Raw genomic sequence first — 23272 nt, 5'->3', positions numbered from 1 at the left:
GGTAGATGGTCAGATTGTTTTAGTTTGCCTTTGATTGTGTGAGAAGTTAAGCACTCTCCTTTGTATATGAATTGGCCTTTAATTTTTCCCACATTTTTTCTCCATGTTAACTTTTTCTTACTAACTTAAGATCCCTTTCAACATATAAGGGAAATTAGTCTTGTCATATGTGAGGTGATTTGTTCTAAGTTTTTATTTTGTGTTTTTTTTCCTCTCTTTTGGAAATTTAAAACTTTTATGTACTCCAGTATAAGTAATTTTTTTAGTTTCAAGTCTTGGGATGCAAGGTATCTCTCATGCTATGGTCATAAGAATATGTTTACATGTTTCTTTTAATACATTTATGATTATATTTTTTGTTGAGATGTTTTATTCATATGTACTCTTTTTGAGTAAGTTATGAGAATAACATTTCAACTTAAAAAAAAGAAGGCTAGTCCTGACGGGATTGGCTCAGTGGATAGAGCATCGGCCTGCAGACTCAAGGGTCCCAGGTTCGATTCCGGTCAAGGGTATGTACCTTAGTTGCGGGCACATCCCCAGTAGGGGGTGTGCAGGAGGTAGCTGATCGATGTTTCTCTCTCATCGATGTTTCTAACTCTCTCCCTCTCCCTTCCTCTCTGTAAAAAATCAATAAAATATATTAAAAAAAAGAAGGCTAGCTGTATTATTAAATAATCCATGATGATTATTTTAGTATAGTAGTTCTGCCCCTCAGGGGACATTTAGCAATATATGGAGACACTTTTGTTTGCCACAGCCGGTGGAGTGCTGTACCTAGTGAATGGAGACCATGGATAAAGCTAAACACCCTACAGTACATGGGGATAGCCCCTCGTGACAAAATAACAGCTAGCCCAAAATATCACTAGAATTTGTCCTATTGGTTTAAAATGTTACCCTATACTAAATTCTTACAGGTATTTGGCTCTGTTTCTGGATCCTATTTTCTTCATTGAGACATAACCACTTTCAGACTAGTACTAAATAATATTATTATTTTCATTTTATAATTCGGGCTTATTATGCCCCTTTAAAATTATTACTATTTTAGAATTTTCCTGGCTTCAAAGTAAAAATAAAACTCACTGTATAGTTATTAATGTTTACTTTTTGTTTAAATAGGAGGTACAAGATGAGAACAATTTGTTTAAATCCCAAATTGAACAGCTGAAGCAACAGAACTATCACCAGGTAGGTACTATGAGATGGCTTGCCATTTATTTATGTGGTGAAAAATTATATAACCCATGATGGGCTGGGTAATAAATATTCTTACCAATTTGTCTTTTCATTGAGACCTAGAGGCCCGGTGCACGAAATTCGTGCACGGTGTGTGTCTGTGTGTGTATGTGTGTGTCCCTCAGCCCAGCCTGCACCCTCTGCAATCTGGGACCCCTCAAGGGATGTCCGACTGCCCGTTTAGACCCGATCCTGGTAGGATCAGGCCTAAATGGGCAGTTGAACATCGAACATCCCTCTCACAATCCAGGACTGCTGGCTCCCAACTGCTCGCCTGCCTGCCTTCCTAATTGCCCCTAACCACTTCTCCCTGCCAGCCTGATCACCCCCTGCCAGCCTGATTGATGCCTAATTGCCCTCCCCTGCAGGCCTGGTACCCCCCAACTGCTCTCCCCTGCAGGCCTGGTATCCACTAACTGCTCTCCCCTGCAGGCCTGGTATCCACTAACTGCTCTCCCCTGCAGGCCTGGGTCCCCCCTAACTGCCCTTTCCTGCAGGCCCAGTCGCCCCCAACTTCCCTCCTCTGCTGGTCTGGTCACCCCTAACTGCCCTCCCCTGCAGGCTTGATCGCCCCCAACTGCCCTCCCTTGCAGGCCTGGTCCCTCCCAACTGCCCTCCCCTGCTGGCCTGATTGCCCACAACTGCCCTCCCCTGCTGGCCATCTTGTGACGGCCATCTTGTGTCCACATGGGGGCAGCCATCTTGTGTGTTGGAATGATGGTCAACTTGCATATTACTCTTTTATTAGATAGGATAGAGGCCTGGTGCATGCTTGGGGGCCGGCTGGTTTGCCCTGAAGTGTGTTCCGGATCAGGGTGGGGGTTCCCTTGGGGTGTGGGGCAGCCTGGGCAAGGGGCCTGAGGTGGTTTGCAGGCCAACCATGTCCCCTGGCGACCCAAGCGGAGGCCCTGGTATCTGGGATTTATTTATCTTCTATAATTGAAACTTTGTAGCCTTGAGCGGAGGCCAGGGCTGCGGGAGCTTGGCTTCCTCCATCGCTTGGGGCAACTCAAGCGTCCTGTTCTCTCCAGCTCCATGGCTGCTGCCGTTTTTGTTGGGACTTATTTATCTTCTATAATTGAAACTTTGTAGCCTTGAGCGGAGGCCAGGGCTGTGGGAGCTTGGCTTCCTCCATTGCCGGGGAAACCCAAGCCTCCTGCTCGCTCCGTGGCTGCAGCCATATTGGTTGGGTTAATTTGCATACTTGCTCCTGATTGGCTTGTGGGTGTAGTGGAGGTATGGTCAATTTGCATATTACTCTTTTATTAGATAGGATAAAGTATGTGTTGTTTTTATTTATAAGTGTTTTATCAAATTTCCTGAAAAAAAAAAAGCAGTTTGCTATGCCATATCCAAGATAAAAATATATAAAGTACAGTGTATACACAAATAATGTGTATTCCACATCTGTTATGTATGGCTGTGTGTATTTTCAGCTTTTCTAGAAGACCTTTTTTAGTAACTCAGTTTAAAATCCTATGAGGTCAGTTTTAATTTATGTGTATATACCCTACTACCCCTTAACCCCAAATGAAATGTCGATAATTGGAGAGAAACTAAGAAATATGTAATATTATAAGTAACTAGAGGCCCGGTGCACGAAATTTGTACACTGGGGCGGGGGGCGGTGTGTCCCTCAGCCTAGCCTGCACCCACTCCAATCTGGGACCCCTCAGGGGATGTCCAACTATGGGATCGGGTCTAAACCGGCAGTTGGACATCCCTCTCACAATCCGGGACTGCTGGCTCCTAACCGCTCGCCTGCCTGCCTGCCTGCCTAATTGCCCCTATTCGCTTCTGCCTGCCACCCTGATCACCCCCGACCGCTCCCCTGCCGGCCTGATCTTGCCCCCAACTGCCCTCCCCTGCTGGCCTGGTCCCCCCTAACTGCCCTCCCCTCCCGGCCTGGTTGCCCCTAACTACCCTCCCCTGCAGGCCTGGTCCTCCCCAACTACCCTTTCCTGCCGGCCTGATTGCCCATAATTGCCCTCCCCTGCCGGCCATCTTGTGATGACATGAGGGCGTCATGCGAGGGCCACCTAGGCTTTTATTAGTATAGATAGTTTACCACTATTTAAATAACTTTTTTGAGATATAATTCTGCTTGGTTAAAAGTTTAAAAAGATGTTAACAAAATATTCTTTAATTTATGAATGTATATCGATAAACTAGAAAGTTTTTTCAGGGGCAAAACAATTAGTTCTTGATGACAAGCTTATAGTAGTTTAATTTGAGATATTGGAGTCATAAAGGAATAAATATCACATGTGAAGGGCTATATACATTTACATATTATGTAAAATTAACTTTTTGGTACATGCAAGTTAACTCTTCCTAATTTTTATTTTGACTTCATTTATGGTATTTTTTGACTTCGGGAACTTAGTATAGTCAAATAGGAAATACACCGTATGAAAATTTGAATGTATTAGCTCAGTGCTTTGCACTTAGTAGGAAATTGATAAATTGTTAAATGAAGAGTTTAAGCATGTAGTGACAATGAAGATTCTCTTTAGGGCTCAGTACATTTTAAAAATTTGTATATGTTTTTATTAAAATTACTTGGAAACATATGGAATATATGGCATGTTTACCTTTGGTGTTGTCTTAATTTATGTCTGAAAAGTTAATTTTTTAAAATCTTTTGGAAAGCTGTGTTTTGAAATAACATTTAACTCTTTTTAATAGGCATCTTCTTTTCCCCCACATGAAGAACTATTAAAAGTGTAAGTAATAATTTTGATTCTTAATTTGGGAATTAGTAACTTTTTATGTGCTAAATAGTTCTAAAGCAAGCAATTTGCTGTCATTGCAAATGGTCACCAAATTTTTACAGTTCTGTTTGGATTGTTTGAACTGCAGATCAGTAGAGTTTAGCTGTGCCTTTGGCTAAGCTAATGTATAGTATTTGGATTTCTTTGAACATTTTGTTGAGGGAAATTTTTATTTATTTATTTTTTTAGGCATTCCGAAAACATCCAATAAAATAAACTATACTTCGAAGGCTTTACTTATTTAACTTAAATTTTATCACTTACTCTGTCATTGTGGAATTGAATGATGAAAATTTAGTTTAGCTTATGCATCAAAAAAACCCCACACCCTTATCTGTATTGTTGCTCTCTTCTGAGGAGACTTTTTTTTTTCTAAACTGAAATATTTTTTTAAAATTTGTGACCTGTACTTTTCTCTAAAGAGGCTATATTTAAGGTCATTTCAGATTCGTTGGTATATTTCAAAACATTAAATGTCAAACACATTTATTATTAGGTGATATAACTAATCTAAATAAACATAAATCTATATATAAATATAAATAAATATATATTAATTCTTTAAAAACAAAATTAGCTCTTGGTTTGAGGACTATACAGAAACAGACTGTGGGGACAGACGTAGAGCCCTAGTTTGCCAAACCCTTATATAGAGCTTTATTCTTAGGGAAGAGCTATTTGTAATTTAAGTTTCTGCTCAAGCTGCTGTCCACTATAACAGAATTGAATTGTGAGTCTTTGCCATTGCTTTCCACTAACTCATTAGATAGAACCAGAAAAACAGGAACCTCGAGACTGTTACAAAAATTACAAGGGAACACCTGTACCTTACATTAATTGCATACTTTTATTGTGGGTTAGCCACTTTAAGAAACTCACAACTGATTTTTTTATCTTCTGGAACAAAGTAATATTTAAGAGAGTGCTTCTACATAATTTTCCCTCTTCCGGAAATATAGCAAATCATCGTTTTTGTGGACCTCGATTTAATGGACTTTGGATTTAAGGGATAAAAATTTGTGGTCCGTATGTCATATATCTGAAAATTAACACTCTGTTAATTTTAAAATGTTTTTAACCAAGATTTGCTTATAAATAAATTAACAGGTATTATCTTGGTTATTAATTCACTGTTATTTTTAACAAATTATAGCAGATAGGTCATGTGTTAGAGAAAACACCATAGTAATTTCGCCAACATAAATAAACATTACATTTCTACAACTATAGTCTACATATTTAACTCTTTGCACTCGCTTGCTTTTTTCTCGATTCCTTTATTCTACTCGGGATTTAATTTTTTAAATACCCCAGATATAACAAAGCGCGGCAGTAGAATAAAAAACTGGAGCTTCTTTTCATACAAACTTATTTATTTGGATTTTTTTATATTTCAAATTATTGATACATTCAAAGAGTTATTTTAATCTCGACATCTGAGTGCAAAAGGTTAAATACAAAAGTCACCACTAATTAACAACGTTCAGCAAATGATTAGCACAGGATCACACCTCATGGCTCGCAGGAATAGAGTTTGTTGTCCCGTGGTGAGACTTTCTGCAGCAGTTTTAACCCTGTAGCTGATGTTCTGACTTGTGCTAAGCCACACTCCAGCCCTGTGCATTTGTTTACATGTGACTGGTGAATTCATGCACTTACTTGACCTATCTATCTATATATATAAAAGGCTAAGTGACTGACCGTCCATTCATCTGATATTCCGACTGACCGGCTGGTACATATGACACTCATTGGCAATCTATATATATAAAAGTCTAGCCAAAACCAGTTTGGCTCAGTGGATAGAGCGTCGACCTGTGGACTGAAAGGTCCCAGGTTCGATTCCGGTCAAGGGCATGTACATTGGTTGCGGGCACATCCCCGGTAGGGGGTGTGCAGGAGGCAGCTGGTCGATGTTTCTCTCTCATCGATGTTTCTAGCTTTCTATCCTTCTCCCTTCCTCTCTGTAAAAGATCAATAAAATATATTTAAAAAAAATAAATAAATAAATAAATAAATAAATAAATAAATGTCTAAGTGACTGTTATGACCGACTGGTCGACCAGTCGCTATGACACACACTGACCACCAGGGGGCAGATGCTCAAAGCAGGAGCTTCCCCTAGTGGTCATTGTGCTTCCACAGCCAACCTCCCGCTGTCCTCCCCCCATCAGCTGGCCCCCTCCCCCCAAAAGGCCCCCATTGGGGGGCCGGCCGGCCAACCTCCCAGGGTCCCTCCCCCTAGCCGCCAGCCCCCTGATAGGCCTCAATCGCCAGCCAGGCCGAGGGACCCCACCTGTGCACGAATTTGTGCACCTAGCCTCTATTTTAAAAATAAAGGTTGACTCGTACATGCACGATACATGTAAAGCTCTTGGTGCCAATTGCATGCGTGTGTTTTGATCTGTCATTGTCAGTTGTGAATTTGGTTGTTGTTGACATTCAATGTGAATCACCTCACGATTTATTCATCGACCGACCGACTGACCGACTGGCTCTGGTACATATGATGCGCACTGGCAATTTAAAAATAAACGTTGACTTGCACATGTGCGATACTTACAAAGCTCTTACTGGCGCCAATTGCGCGCGTTTTAATTTTATAATACTATATTACATATACTATTTCAACATAAAATTTTTGCAGTAACGTTATTACTGCACGAATCTTCTAATTAATTTCCTTTCATTGTGCACGAATCCGTGCATTAGGCCACTAGTTCAGTATAAAATTTAAATTAGAGTAACACATAGAAAACTTTTCTGTGAAATTAAACTCTTCTTACATACTTAATTGTATCTAATTACACAAAATTATCTACATAAATAAAAACAGGTAAACTAACTAATTTGTCGATTTTTAACATACACACTCGGAAAACCTACTAATGGACTTTCGGCTTTAATGAACACCCTTGAATTATTGAGATTTTACTGCTACTTCATTAACTTACATAAAAATAGAGATAACTACAACTGCAGCAGTTTATGTTTTCATGAACTATTTCTTAGGGGATTGTTTAACTTTACCACAAATGTCAGCATGTAGTAGTGTAAAAATTTATTCATATATGGCTCTCTATGGTAACTAAGTTTAAGAATTTGCCTGTTAAGTTAATGCATTTTTTAAAGCATCATCTACTTGAGGTTTTTATTTTGTAGTAACAAATATTTTATTCACTGTTTATCTAAAATATTGCTGTGTGTATTTATGTTCTGGTGTAGAATTTCAGAAAGAGAGAAAGAAATCACTGGTCTCCGGAATGAGATCGATACTTTGAAGGATGCTGTTGAACACCAGAGGAAGAAAAACAATGTAAGCAAATCTTGATCAGAATAAAGCTTTTCTTTTTATTTGTTCACTGAAATATCACATTTCAGAATTTTTTAAAATCTACTTTTACTTGAGATATTTTTTTTAGTCTTTTTAAGTACTATTTTGTGTATAGCTCTTTTGGGGAGAAGTATTGGGCTAATTTTATTGGAGAACAGACTTTTTTAAATGAATAAGTGAAAAGACCAATTTGTACACTTGAATATTATTTAAAATGTTGAAGCTATAATTATTACAGCTTCTGATTAAAAAATATTTTAAAATTAAAATGCAGTTTATTTTCTGTTAAATTTTTATTTGGGAAAATTATTTTTTCAAGTTCAACGTTTTAAAATCAAAGCTATTTCCTCTTACTTTGATTGGGCTAGCTTCTTTGTAAACTAAAAGTAATGCCAGTATTCAAACCAAGTAATTTTGATAATTAACTGTCTTTCAAAGCCTTCTGGAATTTTCCTTTTTTAACTGAGATAGTTCAAATTTTGGGAATTAATAAGCATGTTATCGAGGTCTCTCAGGACCTGAATACTTTTATGCTAAAATGGGAAGGGATAATGCCCTCAGAAATATCAATCCTAATACTTTTATTAAATAGATAGAGTGAATTAAGATGAATTTTTTAACTTCTCTTTGACCAGAGGTGACAACTATGAGATTACAAACATTTTTGGCAGAGAAGGAATTTTTGCACATAAAAGTACGATTGCTAAGTCTTAAGCAAGGTTACAAATGTTACTGAGATCTAAGGGGCTATTGATAGTAAATCGATATGTGTTTTCTAGTGAAAGTAAAAATTTTCATAGTTTGCATTAATTTGTTAATTTAACAAGTTGAAATGTTCCTGCACCCCTGAGTTTGTCAAAATTAGGTATGTGAATTGCCCTTGTGTGTTTGTGTAATGTTACTAACAGCATTGCTTGGCCACAAAACCTGTATTGAATTTGCCACTATACTGCTAACATCCTAACTATAGAGCATAGTAAATGCCATTCTAATGCAGCAGCGCTGGAGGCATTGATGTGTGTGAGAAAAGCCAGGATACTGGAGGCAAGCAGATTGCTAGTTCTGCCACTTCATTTGCAGTGTTCACTTGACCAAATTCCTAACCTACCTGAGCTGTGGATTCCCTGTCAATGCAGTGGGAATAAATACCTCTTAGGGTTGTGAGAATTAATGAGAATTTGTGTGAAGCGCTAAGTACAGTGTTGGGTACATAAGTAAGCATTCAATAAATGGTGATTATTGGCTTTTTATTTTTTGTTTTTTATCTGTTTGGATTTCTGAATCTGAACAAAGACTGAAATATAGCAGATTGTCCTTTTCTGTATTTGCTAATAAAATGCTGTGAAATAGATCTTTCAGAGTTCAGTTTCCAATGACCTCTGTTTCTCTTCCAAGAGAATGTGTTTTATAGTCTTCCTGTCTCCTGGTTTGCCTGGATCGAGTAGCTCATACAGTTCATGTCAGGTTGCTTTATGGCATATACATTTGACCATGCCAAGAAAGATACAGAAGCACAGTGAGTTACTATGTCATTCCTAGGTAGACTTGAAATGTGTTAATTAAATTAAACATATTTAGAGAAAAAAATGTTAGGCTGCAGTGGAATGTCCCATGAGTGATAGTGGGTCTTGTTTAAAAATCAAGCTTTTAGCAATTCTTGTGTACTTGCTCTGTCCTTAATCCTTTAATTTTCGGTGTACCTGAAATCATATTTGTAATCTTGGTATGTGTGTTTACTTTTAAATGCTTTCTTCTTTGTCACATGTGCACAGTAATTACTTTAAAGCTGGCATATTTGACATGTATACTAAAACATGCGAAGTGGGCATCTTTGTTTTCTCATTCAAATTTCTAAACATTGCTTTTTATTTTTTTTGCTAATGTACATATTTTCCCATTGAAATAATTTTGCAGTAACCAGCATTTAAATGCAGTGCAAAATACTGATGAAGTAAAAAGCAAAAATCTTTCAATAATGGATAAACTGAAATCATTCTCTCTAAAAATGATTAGGACCTTCGGGAGAAAAACTGGGAAGCAATGGAAGCATTGGCATCAACTGAAAAAATGCTGCAGGACAAAGTGAACAAGACTTCCAAGGTTGTAATGCTAACTCCTAGAAACAATCTGCTGAACAGAGAAAATCTGCAGCTTGTCTTGAAGTCAGACTAAAGCATTTAATTATACTGCAATTTAAATTTATAATCTCCTTCTCCATCCACATTTATCATCTCTGCCATCTCTGCTTTTTTTTCATTACTCCTTGAAGCTTTAATTTTGGGCTTGCTGGTTTGTTGTGATTACCTGAATGTTTGAGCTTTGGTGATTACTGCTTTAAGCTGAAGAGTCTCAGGAAACCTATGCTGCCTCCCATGTAAGCTCTTGTGAGACAGTGTGTGCCTCTTGAGTTAGCTAAGAAAACTTCGATGAAAACTCAGCCAAAAAAACTAACTGAATTAATAAACACATTTGGATAACTAGGATGTACCTACAATGCACAGTGAACTTTCCTAGGTTCTTTGGGGCACACCAAGACAACTCAGACGAAGTGGAAAATAATAGAAGTCTTAAGAAGTTCAGGGAAGGGATCACTTCTTGGTATATTATTGGGGATGGTTCCTTAAAAGAGGTGGAATTAAAATTAGACTTTACATTTTGAAGTGGCTGGACAGTAATCATGTATTATGTTCAATATGGAATATTACTATAAGGGATAATTCTCTTGACCAGAGTATGTATAGTACTCTTGAATATCTCTCCCTGTCTTCAACGTGATAAAGGATATTCTTCTTAAGTTCAGGTTCCATGGGCTTAAAGATTTCTAATGAATTAAAATTAAGAAGTTGTTTTTAAAGATTGAGAGAAATGAATGTGCCAGTTCAGTCAGGCATTTTGAAAATTCTTACCAAGAATAAATGTGGAACAGAAATATTGAATTTTATAGATGGATTAATAAAGCTCATTAATTATGTGATTCAGTTCAGCATTCTATAAGTATTTTGTGTGCCAAGGTAATCTGTTGAATTTTGAATGTCTTAGTGACATTTGAAGGACTTTCTTTAGTAGAGTTTTTATAAATTTTTAATTATATATTTTTAAGTATATATTTGTAGTTATAGTTCCTTTAGTGTAATGGAAATTTACCTAAACTTGAGACTGCTGGCAGATACTGGGACCAGAGAAATTTAGACCCAGGAATAGAAAAATCTAGGCCAGGGAGGACATTGTTTCATTGTGAGTGGTTGTAGTCAGTTCTGTCAGTAATGGGGGTGGTTGTTTTATAACTTTGTTTGTCACTGTTAAGAGCTACCTTTTAGCTTTTGTTTTGGTAATGAGACTGGATATCTACAAAGTACTAATCCTATATAATAAAACCCTAATATGCAAATTGACTGAATGGCGGAACGGCGGCAGAACAACCGGTCGCTATGATGTGTACTGACCACCAGGGGGCAGACGCTCAATGCAGGAGCTGCCCCCTGGTGGTCAGTGTGCTCCCACAGGGGGAGCGCCTCTCAGCCAGAAACCGGGCTCATGGCAGGCAAGTGCAGCGGCAGTGGCGGGAGCCTCTCCCACCTCCACTGCAAGTGGGTGGTAAGGAGCGAAAGGTCCCGGACTGTGAGAACCCCAGGCTGCGAGAGGAATGTCTGACTGCCGGCTTAGGCCCGATCCCCTAGGGCCCTGGTTGGCAAACTGCGGCTTGTGAGCCACATGCGGCTCTTTGGCCCCTTGAGTGTGGCTCTTCCACAAAATACCACGGCCTGGGCAAGTCTATCTTGAAGAAGTGGTGTTAGAAGAAGTTTAAGTTTAAAAAAGTTGGCTCTCAAAAGAAATTTCAATCGTTGTACTGTTGATATTTGGCTAATGAGTTTGCCGACCACTGCCCTAGGGGCTCGGGCCTAAGCGGGCAGGTGGACATCCCCCAAGGGGTCCTGGACTGCGAGAGAGTGCAGGCTTGGCTGAGGGACCACCCCCCCCCCCCCCCCGCCAGTGCACGAATTTTGTGCACTGGACCTCTAATCTCTTAATAATCCTGCAAGAAGTTATATAGGCATTCTGGCATGTTATGATTCCAAAAGAAAGCTAGAGTTTATCCATGTTTCATGTGCTTGGTGATGAGTATAAGAATTTATCCACATTTCCAAACTCACCACCAAGTGTACGATGGCTTCTTGCATAGCTAATAATCAACAGATAATAGAATTTACAGTCTTTCTCTATTTTAATGGAATCTAGTCCTCAGATAGCATAAGTGTAAAGTGATATTGATTGACCCAGAACCACAAGTTGTGCTGTAAGGAGTATATATTCTTGAGGAGCTACTATAAATGTTAGATTCACATGGAAGATACTTTATATATATTACTTAGACAAAGATAGTAAGGAAATTATAATGATTACTTTCAATTATTGGATATTTTCCAGGTGTTACAGGGGAATGGAAATTGTATCTATAATCAAACTACTTTGTTAAATGAAAACATTTTAGCTAGAATTAGTACAGACTAAAAGTAACTTCTCATCTTTGTGCCTCTTGGTTAAAAATTAAAACTTATTTTCTTTAGATTCATTTTTCCTTGGGAAGTTATCAAAAAGATTCTGCTCCACAGTGTATTTTTTCCTGAGTGATTTTCTTCAGCGATTGCTCTATCATTTCTGTGGTCAGATGCTAAAAATTCAGAGACCTCTTAATTATCTCTGAATTGGCAGTTAAATATTTTCCGTGAATAGGTATACCTTATTTTATGCAGCCAGGTGGGTGTGTTCCTGAAAAATAGTTGAATTTATTGAATTATTTAAAATACTCCCTTAAAACATCTATTTTTAAAATCCTCCACTAACCCAGAATACAGTAATAACTTTTCGTGTGTAGAGAATATGATTAATCTCTAGCTTTTTATTGTGTGACTTTAGATTTTCTTAAATTGAAGTGTGTGTATCTTAAATCTGTAATTAATTTCAAAGATCACATTTAAATGATGAGGGGGGGATTGAGTTGAGATGTTGCTAACTTGCTAGTATTTCTGTCACCTGTTGAACTTCACAAGCGTTTTGAGATGATTTTCTTGGCTTGGTTTAGATGTGCATTTTTATAGCTCTCATTTTTATCTTGCACAGATAGTTTTATTATTAGATTTTTATTTTGTGTGTGATCAAGCCATTACCCTAATTTTGACAAACTGATTTTGATTAATTGATATTCATTAGATTTGGATTTAAATTCACCAAATTTAGACATGCATTTGTAATACTTAACTTTAAATTTACAGTGGACAGAGTCCATATAAAAGTTTCAGAATTAGTCTTCTTGATACTTGGCATTGGTGAAGTAATATGACATCAGTTTTTCCTCCTTCTCTTCTTCTCATATGTACCACCATCAATTTTTGATTTATTTTTTTGCTTTGTTTAAAATAGGTATTTTTACCTGACCTTGAAGGTGGAAATATGGAAATTGGCATTTTAATCCCCTGGCATTATAGTCCATCGGTGATGCATTTTTTTGTGGATATTTGTCAGGCACTAAGCCTCAGTTATGTTGCCCAGATACCTACTTTTTGCATGTAGTTTGTTACATTTCCAGTTTTTTGTTTTGTTTTTTTGTTTTTGTACATGCAGTTGAAAATTTTAGCTGCAGGAAGTATATTTTGTTTTTTGGGTTTTATTTGCTTGTTTTTTGAAGTGTTCTCTAGAGGGGCAAATCACTTGATTTCTAATGACAAGGAAAATGTCCATATTGTTAGATATTGCCTTAGCTTGATTAATATAAGACGTTATTTGTTATTTAGGATGCTTTAGAGATTTTGCACATTTTTATGGAAGCCATTTTGACAATTCAAAATGGGGAAAATTTGACATTTGTCAATATTGATATGAATTTTTAAGAAATACTTTCACTTTTTCCTCCCTTAGAACTTAAAAGACTATAGCCTTTTTTTTTTTTTAATTCTATAAACTCGTAAGTTTGATTTGAACTTCTGCTTTAGGAAAGACAACAACATATGGAAGCTATTGAGTTGGAAGCTAAAGAAGTTCTCAAAAAATTATTTCCAAAGGTGTCTGTTCCTTCAAATTTGGTAAGATTAATTTATTATTTTGTAAAACATGACATCTTTATCACTGTTCAAGAAAGTTGTGAGTAAGCAGCATTTGCACTCTGCACTTGTTTTCAATAGTGCACCAATTCCTTACTCTTTTCCATTTTTAACCTAGAGCGCTTCTAAGTAATGCAGATGAGTTACTTGATTCAAAACTCATTCCTGTTTTTCAGCTGATACTTTTGTTGTATTCTATAAAATTTAAATAGGAGACATATATTTAGAAGGTCATAAACATATTTGGGACAAAATGATTTCTTAATGGTTAATCTGCCAATAATGTTCTCAATGGCTTTATTCAAAATAGAACTTAATTTTAAGTGATTGCTTCCTAGTTTTAGGAACATTTTATTTTTTTAATTAAAGGTATTTAATACTATGAGCCAGGCTCTCTTTAGTTCACAATGCAAGATTTTGGTCACCTGTTAAGGTTTTCAAGTAAAAGTCTTGAAGATAATATAGAACAACTTTCTTAACTTGAGGTTGTGTGTGTTTTAAGTGGGAGAGAAAAGTTGCTTTGATTCAAATAATCAATGCAGTGGATATTTGAGGACAGAGAAAGCCAGTGAATGCATGTAGTTCCCTAAATGTTGGTGTAGATATTTTTATTTATTTTAATGGAGAATTGTATACATATTCCGAAGTAGAATAGTAGAATGAACCTGATATACCCAATATACCACTTCAACAATTAATAATATGTGGCATGAATTGGTAATACATAGCATCTTGTTTTTCCTCCTACCCTGCACTTCCTAGATTGTTTTGAAGGAAGTCAAACATAAGAGCATCTCATCTATAAATATTTCTGTAAACCTATGTATAAAAGATAAGGATTCCTTAAAATAAAACTATTACATTTTTTAAAATCCTTAATTTCATACATTTAGTCAGTACATTTTTCTAGTTGTCATATCAATTGTCTATTTTAATGAAACAATAACTACTTACTATATAGTGTGTTTTAGTCAGGACCTAAGGAAGGGTCAACATGTGATTTGTTTAAGATGTCTCTTAGATTTTTTTTTATTCCATGAGTTCCCTTCTATTTGTTAGCAATCCCTACCCTTTAAAAGGAAAACACACCACAAAACCTATGTTTTATATGCAGTTACCCTGTTTGGATGTAGCTGACTGAATCCCTGTAGCCAGTATGTTCCTCTGTCCTTTGTGGATTCATAAGTTGTTCGTCAGTAGAGGCCTGATTAGGATGGAGTGGGAGCAGGACATAGGCAGTGTGGTGCATTTAATCAGTATAGGAGAGATGTAAGCTATATGACATGGAGGGAGGATTACAAATTTTAAACAACTAAATCAGTTTTTCATCTGACTTATTCATATAAATCCCAGTATTTGAAGCGAAGTAGGATTTTAATAGTTTTAGTCTTGGTTCAAATTTATAATGTGAAAATGTAAATTTTGTGCTTTAAGGGTATTATTTTATTGTACTATGGGGTGATCTCACATCCAGTTTTTCTTCATTTTTTGTTCTGATTTGATAGATTGTAGAGAATCCTGATTCAGCATGTAAATGAAGTTTAAATTACAGCAGTTAATAGAAATTTCATTTGTGTTCATTTTTTCTTAGAATAAAGTAAACCAAAGACTTAAAAGAGGATTAAGATGAAATTTGATTTAAAGTATTTAACAAATAAATACTCTATTAAAGTATAAAATTTAGATAAGTATCCAAAATGTAGAATAAATTGTTCTAAAATTTAGAATAATGACTAAAACTATAATATAAAACTTACATATATATATATACATATATATATATATATATATATATATATATATATATATATATTTATTTAATTTTAGAGGACATTTATTAAAGCTGAGGACAGTGAAACAAGGGAGGGACTAGGATAGAAGAAGCAACAGGAGAGAGACTGACTAGGTGGAAAATGAGCCTAGGCTGGGCTGCTTTGGCTTACTGAGAAGTCAGGGAATAGGGGGCCTTGGGGACAGAGTCAGGGGATTAGCCTGGGATGAACTGCTGCTGCCCATTGCTCCCTGGTTGTAACCCTGTGGGGTCCCTTAGAGTTTAGGAGATGCATGCCTGTCAGGGGAGAAGAGGAAGAAGGGAAAGCTGTGGGCATGCTTCTGAGAGGGAGAGCATGTGCCCATAGATATATTTTTAGTGTTTATTTTCAAGGCTTGGTTATGTATAATTTTAAAAAAATCCTCACCCAAGGATATGTTTTTTAGTCTTTTAGAGAGAGAGGAAGGGGGAAAGAGAGAGAGAGAAAGAACCATCAGTGTGAGATAAAAACATTGATTGGTTGCCTCATACTTGCCTTGACGGGGATCAAACCTGAAACCTAGGTATGTACCCTGACCAGGAATCAAACCCTCAACCTTTTGGTGTACAGGATGATGCTCCAGCCAGCTGCGTCTCCTGCCCAGGATGGTTATATATAATTTATGCATTATATTTATTCTTCTTTGAAATTTCCAGAGGGCTGGAGTTTGTCTATGTAGTTTTCTTAAAAAATAAAAAAAAGTTTTTATTGATTTTAGAAAGAAAGGAAGGGAGAGGAGCGAGAAATCTATCTATCTATCTATCTATCTATCTATCTATCTATCTATCTATCTATCGAGATGTGAGGGAGGAACATCGATCAGTTGCCTCCTGCACACAAACTGGGCATGTGCCCTGACCAGGAATCGAACCAGCTACCTTTCAGTGCATAGGACAACACTCATCCAACTGAGCCACACTGGCCAGGGCTATGTAGTTTTCTTTTACAGTATAATCTAAATTAGTTATTTTAAAATGTTTACCTATTTTATTTATATATTTTTGGATATTGTTTATTTTTACTTTTCTTCTCCACAGAATTATAGTGAATGGTTGCGTGGATTTGAAAAGAAGGCAAAAGAATGTGTAACTGGAACTTCTGGTTCAGAAGAGGTTAAGGTTAGTTTAAGAAGTGAAATATCTGTGTTTTAACCAAAAAAGAATTAAATCAGAATTTGTCTTTATGAGCTTGGGAAAGATAAAAGATGTAGTATGAATACACTAATGATTTTTTGTTGTTGTTGTTAATCCTCACCTGAGGCTATTTTTCCCATTGAATTTGAGAGGGAGAAAGGGAAGGAGAGAGAAAAAAACACATCAATGTGAGAGAGACATAGCGATTGGTTGCCTTCCTTACTCACCCCTACCCAGATCAGGGATGAGATCCACAACCCAGGTACATGCCCTTGATTGAGAATCCAACTGGAGACCCTTTGGTGGGCGGGCTGTCACTCTAACCATTTGGCTACATCAGCCAGGTCAGAATAATGATTTTTTGAGAAAGTATAAGGTGATTTCATTTTGTGTAAATTTTGGTGAAAATGCTGTAAGTCTTCCTTGCATTTGATTTGTATACAAAGTTAATGTTTGCCATTTCTTTAACTGTACAACTCAGTTCTAAAACTGAATATTTATCTCTTACTCTCTTTTTAGCCTGAATTTAAAAAGTAAAGCTCAGTTGAGGTAGGTAGGTAGAAACTGACTGATTTGCTAAAGCAACCCCAGATACATCGTTAGATGTGTTCAGAACCTAGATGTGTTTTTATCCTTGCCTACTGAAATTTGGGGATTAACTTTTCTTTGTATGTCAAGTGGCATGATTCAAATCCTCTTTGGTGTGTAGCCTAGGTATTATGACTTTACTTCACATGTGAATTTGCTTTGATTTTACCATCCTGCTAAAGAGTGATGAACCTATCCAATAAAGAGGGAATATGCTAATTGACTGTTAAGCCCTCACAAGATGGCGGCACCCACAGCCAATAAAGAGGGAATATGCTAATTGACTGCCACACCCTCACAAAGATGGCAGCGCCCAATCCCCTCAGCCCTGCCTCATCCAGCCGGAGTCCCCCAGTCCCCTCAGCCCGACCTCATCCAGTCTCAGTCCCCCAGTCCCCTCAGCCCCGCAGAGGAAGGCAGTTGGGTGTGATTGGGCCTGCAGGAGAGGGCAGTTAGAGGCAATCGGGCCGGCAGGGGAGGGTAGTTGGGGATGATCATGCCGGCAGGGGAGCAGTTAGGTGTCAAGCAGTTAGGCCAGCAGGGGAGTGGTTAGGGGGCTATCAGGCTGGCAGGCAGAGTGGTTAGGGACAATCAGGCAGGCAGGCGAATGGTTAGGAGCCAGCAGTCCCGGATTGTGAGAGGGATGTCCGACTGCCCAAGGGGTCCCAGATTGGAGAGGTTGCAGGCTGGGTTGAGGGACACCCCCCCCCCCCCCCCCTGTGCATGAATTTTGTGCACCAGACCTCTAGTCATATATAATAAAAGGGTAATATGCAAATAGACTGAATGGCAGAACAACCAATCAAAGTGTAATATGCTAATGATATGCTAAGGCTGCTCCACCACTCGCTATGATGTGCACTGACCATCGGGGGGCAGGCAGTCAACTGGTCGACCAGTCTCTATGACATGCACTGACCACCAGGGGGCAGATACTCCGACTGGTAGGTTAGCTTGCTGCTGGGGTCCAGCTGATTGGGACTGAGCGAGATGGGCCAGATACGCCCTGGAGCCCTCCCATGGTCCCTCCCTGGCCTGATCCTGCATCGGTGGGGTCCCTCAGCCTGGCCTGTGCCCTCTCGCAATCCGGGACCCTTCACGGGATGTCGGACTGCCCATTTTGGCTGGGCCGAAACCGGCAGTCCGACATCCCCCAAGGGGTGTAGTAGTGTGCAAAGCAACAGGCAGACGGGGAGGAGCCCAAGCCCAGGCTGGGTGCCGCTCCTGCTCATCCCGGCCTTGACTGTGCCTGCCACCGCTGCCGCAGCTGTGCCTGACAGCCATGAGCCTGGCATCTGGCACCCATTGGTCAGCTGAGCAGCACTCCTACTATGGGAGTGCACTGACCACCAGGGGGCAGCTCCTGCGTTGAGTGTCTGCCCCTGGTGGTCAGTGCGTGTCATAGCAACTGGTCAACCGGTCGTTCGGTCTCTTAGGCTTTTATATATATAGATTGTGTAATGTATTTTGTAGTAAACAGACTCAGAGAGTTTTATTAGCAAAAACCAAATGACCAAAAAGGTCATTGTACTTTATTGCTCCTTAAGAAGGTTGAAATGTAATGTTTCATTTTAAAACAGTTAGAAACCATTTGTCATAATATACCCAGTAAATACTGAAACAAGTTAGAAGCACAAAACTTTCTGGTAAAACTAGAGAATTTTTCTTTATGTCACTTTTTTGCAGGTTCTAGAGCACAAGTTGAAAGAAGCTGATGAAATGCACACATTGTTACAACTAGAGTGTGAAAAATATAAATCCGTCCTTGCAGAAACAGTAGGAAATGATTTTTAATCTACATTTTGGTTTCATTTAAAAATCATTAACTTATTCCTTAGTGGCTTAAATAGTTTATTTTAGCATCCGAGCATGAATTTTTCATAACAACTATACTTTTGTCCATAGGAAGGTATTTTACAGAAGCTACAGAGAAGTGTGGAGCAGGAAGAAAATAAATGGAAAGTTAAGGTTGATGAATCACAAAAGACTATTAAACAGGTACTATATTTAAAAAGGAAGAGCTTATTTAGAACAGTGATTTTTAAAAGTATGTATTTTTATTGACTTCAGAGAGGAAGGGAGAGGGAGAGAGAGATAGAAACATCAGTGATGAGATAGAATCATTGATTGGCTGCCTCCTGCACGCCCCCTACTGGGGATCGAGCCCACAACCTGGACATGTGCCCTTGACTGGAATTGAACCCAGGACCTTTCAGTTCGCAGGCCGATGCTCTATCTACTGAGCCAAACCAGCTAGAGCAGTGATTCTTAAAGTGTGGGCCCTGGACCAGCAACATCAGCATCACCTGGAAACTTGTTAAAAATGCATTCTTGAGTCTACCCAAGACTTAACTGCATCTGAAACTCTGTGGGGCCAGCAGTCTGCTTTAAAGAGCCCCTCAAGTGATTATGATTCCTACCCAAGACTGAGAATCATTGGTTTAGAGTACAACTAAAGGATAATGATAAAGAATATAAAATGCTTTGAAAGTGACAGAACTACTATGCAGTGACACGAGTTAAATTATTTGGAGTTCAAAATTACTTTTTTAAAAATAGGTTTTTATTGATTTCAGAGAGAGGAAGGGAGAGGGAGAGAAAGATAGAAGCATCAGTGATGAGAGAGAGTCATTGATCAGCTGCCTCCTGCATGCCTCCTACTGGGGATCAAGCCTACAACCCTTGGCATGTCCCTAACCGGGAATCGAACTGTTACCTCCTGGTTCATAGGCCGATGCTCAACCACTGAGCCACACTGGCCAGGCCAAAATGACTTTTATAACATTATGTTGTGACCCATGACATACAGTATTCAAGAAAAAGTTAGTAAGTTTTTATATTCTTCATGGACCTGAATGTTTTTGTGCAATCTTAATTTCTCTCTCATTTACTTGGGTGTGGTAAAGAGTGCCATCTATTGCTTGCTTGTTTTTCTGGGCCAACCTGTGCAGAATTTAGGGATGCTGATGGTACTCCATGTTAATGCATTTGGGGACTAAATACAGTCAGTTGTCAGTTAATTGTTTAAAAAATTTAAGCACTTCTGGCAAGGCCTAATATAATAACACACAAATGGGGTGGATTTTGACTGCAACTTAAATTAAGTTAAATGTGACACTCTCATTTTTAAGGGCTTTTAAAATTAATTATAGCTTTAAATGAGATGCATTTCAAGAAAATGGTTTAAAATTCTAGAAGATAGAAGTCTCTATATCCTTGGTGGTTTAGTTGGTCATAAAATTGTTTCATATTTCAGATGCAGTTATCATTCACATCTTTGGAACAAGAGCTAGAACAATTAAGAAGAGAAAATAAAGATATTGAAAATGTATGTTATTTCATTGTTTGACTTTTTAGCATTAAGCGTATGTTGTTGTTTTTTAAGATCTCTGTTAAGACTTCTTTAGTCTACTTATGTGCTTGTTATGCATTCAAGAATATCTTGTAGTTTTTGAGATAATAGTTTTTTATTCAGAAGTGTCATAACTCTTCATTGTGGAGAAGCATCGTGAAGGGAAATCGTAAATGTGTTTGTTAATTTTTCCTTCTTTGTTACATTGCTAGCTGAGAAGAGAACGAGAGAATTTGGAAATGGAACTAGAGAAGGCAGAAATTGAACGATCTACCTATGTCACAGAAGTCAGAGAGGTACTTACAGTAGATATTTTTTTCAACCTTGCTTCTCTACTTAAATTAAGTTTATAACAGAGTAGTAAAATATTTTAGTGTAAGTTGTTTGTGGCAGAGCTTCCAAGTTGCATACATAACATGGGCTACCATAAGGAGATCAATCTTAAACTCTAAACTTCATTGCAGCTGAAAGATCTGTTGACTGAATTGCAGAAAAAACTTGATGATTCATATTCTGAAGCAGTAAGACAGAATGAAGAGCTAAATTTGGTAAGAAGCTTGCTCTCCACTGGGTATCAAGTAGGCTCTGAAAACACTTGTGTTGACACGTGGAGAAACCATCCAAACTTTTTCTCCTTGCTAACATCTTTAGCTTGGCAATTTTGTAAGTTTAAGATAATCTTCATATTCTGTTGACTCCTGAGGTGATCTTTTCTTTTCTTGATTCCTAAGATGATCCTTCTTTTCTTAGCTCCTAACAATAGCATGTTTGGCTTGCAACTCTTTCTCAGAGAAATTTTCCGTGTTTTATGAAACCTAATTTCTTGAATAACTTTATGAATAAAGAAATGAAACATGCTGATAAAGACTGACTGAGTTGTGAAGATTCTCTTCTCAGAGTTAACATAATTAATTAGACTTATTATTTTTTAACCTGGAAGGAGGAGAATATTAAAGGTTGAAGATGCAGCCTCTTCATTCAAGTGCAATAATCCAATCCAGCTTCTTACTTTAACTGGACTTTCTATAGATTACTTGAGGCCCAGTGCTCTAAATTCTTGCACTGGAAGCAGTGGGGGGGGGGGGGGTCCCCCTCAGCCTGGCCTGCACCCTCTTGCAATCTGGGACCCCTTGGGGGATGTCCGACTGCTGGCTTAGGCCCGATCCCTGGGACCCCTCGCTCCTTACCACTCGCCTGCTCGCTCCTTACTGCTCGGCTCGCTGTTCCTTAGCGCTGCTGCGGAGGCAGGAGAGACTCCTGCCACTGCTGCTGCTGCACTCACCAGCCGTGAGCCTGGCTTCTGGCTGAGCAGCGTTCCCCCTGTGGGAGTGCACTGACCACCAGGGGGCAGCTCCTGCATTGAATGTCTGCCCCCTAGTGGTCAGTGCGCATCATAGCGACTGGTTGTTCTCGTTGTTCCACCTTAACGGTCACTTAGGCTTTTGTTATACAGATAGTTAATAAAAAGCTTGTGAAATTCTTTGTCATCAACATATCATTTTCGGCATAGAAGTCATGAAGCTATAGACTTAAAGATTTAACTAAAGTTAGCTAAATGTCTATAGACATAGAGTACTCCCATTATTAAATTTCTGGAAATTTCTACTGATTGTGACAAGCTTAGTTGTTAGATAAATATGACTATCTTGTAGTATGTTTTGAAAACAATTGTTATGTCTTTCCATGACTTAAAAATTGTTATAGCATGTGGTTAGATTTTTTAGAAGTACCAGAATAAACTCTAGGAAGATTACAGTAAGTTTTCTTACACCAAGTTAATCCTGCCCAGTTTGGAATTTTCTTATTAATACTGCTGTAGGTACCAAAGAAAACTTAACTTATCAATTTGTGGTTGATTTTCTGTGTTATGTTAGTAATTTATGGGAATCAGTTTTCAGAATAGGACTCTATGGAATGTACATGTAGAGCCTTGTCCTTCTCCCCCAAACACACACATGCACACAGCAACCTCTTTAGTTTTTAAATGAAAATTTTGCTTTATTTACCTTCATTTTATCTTAATTGAATCATTCCCACTGCAGTGTGAGACTAGTTTTATACATATGTTTGCTATACATTGATTGTACAGATCAGGACTGTGGTATGCTACAGCTATAAGCCTTACTCTATAATGTGTTTTTAGAAAATAATTTCTCCTACTGTTGTTGGAGACACTACTGTTAACTCTGGTGCTTGGTGAGTGACTCTAACAGTGGCATCAAACCCACAGGATTATGGTTGAGTCTTCATTCAGACTGATGCTCTCTTTGATTATTTGCTCCTTAACTTCTGTCAGGAGGAGGTCTTTTTTTTTTAAATGTTTTTATTGATTTCAGAGAGAGGAAGGGAGAGGGAGAGAAATATAGGAACATCAATGATGAGAGAGAATCATTGATCGGCTGCCTCTTACAGGCCCCCTATTGGGGAATCGAGCCTGCATCCCGGACATGTGCCTTGACTGGGAATTGAACTGTGACCTCCTGGTTTATAGGTCAACACTCAACCACTGAGCCATTATGGCCGGGCAAGAGGCCATTTTGAGTGGGGGTTTTTTCACATCGAGTTTATAATCTTAATTTTAGTTTTTCTGTTTGTTTGCTCAGGAAAACTGTTGCCACATTTTAAGATAAATTAAAATAATTTTATTTGTCTATACATACATTGTGTGTTCTTGGACCAAAGGAATAACCTCTCTGGTGTATTAAATCAGAATTAAGTAAAGGAGCAAAAACTGAAGAAGTTGGGATTTAAATAGAGTTCTAAAAATAATTTCCAAATGAACGTCCCCCATTAATTCTCCCTCCAGTTTGAAACGTCAGCATCTTGTATTTCCCCCTTTTGCGTCTCCAAACCTGTTTGGAATGTTATGCCTCTGGGTGGGAGGCTAAATCAGTTAACTTGGTGAGTTTAAATAAGAAAGTGTGTTTTTTTTTTTGTCAGTGT

The 23272-nt window shown here is 38.1% G+C and overlaps 1 protein-coding gene across 7 annotated transcripts in view; it reads left to right on the top strand.

Moving 5' to 3' along the window:
• KTN1 (kinectin 1) overlaps positions 1-23272 on the top strand; it is a 97215-nt gene that overhangs the window by 62180 nt on the left and 11763 nt on the right. For 2 of the 7 annotated variants that reach the window (XM_008139015.3, XM_054716038.1), the window contains exons 30-40: positions 1126-1194; positions 3931-3968; positions 7242-7332; positions 9364-9450; positions 13338-13427; positions 16294-16374; positions 18664-18753; positions 18883-18975; positions 20234-20305; positions 20542-20625; positions 20794-20877. In XM_008139015.3, coding sequence (XP_008137237.2) covers positions 1126-1194; positions 3931-3968; positions 7242-7332; positions 9364-9450; positions 13338-13427; positions 16294-16374; positions 18664-18753; positions 18883-18975; positions 20234-20305; positions 20542-20625; positions 20794-20877 — 879 coding nt within the window. The remainder of the gene's footprint in view (positions 1-1125; positions 1195-3930; positions 3969-7241; positions 7333-9363; positions 9451-13337; positions 13428-16293; positions 16375-18663; positions 18754-18882; positions 18976-20233; positions 20306-20541; positions 20626-20793; positions 20878-23272) is intronic. The other 5 variants (XM_028141688.2, XM_028141689.2, XM_054716039.1 and 2 more) reach the window with 5 other exon arrangements.

This window comes from Eptesicus fuscus, chromosome 5 (genome assembly GCF_027574615.1).
Source record: "Eptesicus fuscus isolate TK198812 chromosome 5, DD_ASM_mEF_20220401, whole genome shotgun sequence".
NCBI classification, from domain to species: domain Eukaryota; kingdom Metazoa; phylum Chordata; class Mammalia; order Chiroptera; family Vespertilionidae; genus Eptesicus; species Eptesicus fuscus.
Note: the sequence above shows the minus strand (reverse complement) of the source record. Positions and strands in the feature narration are given on the sequence as shown.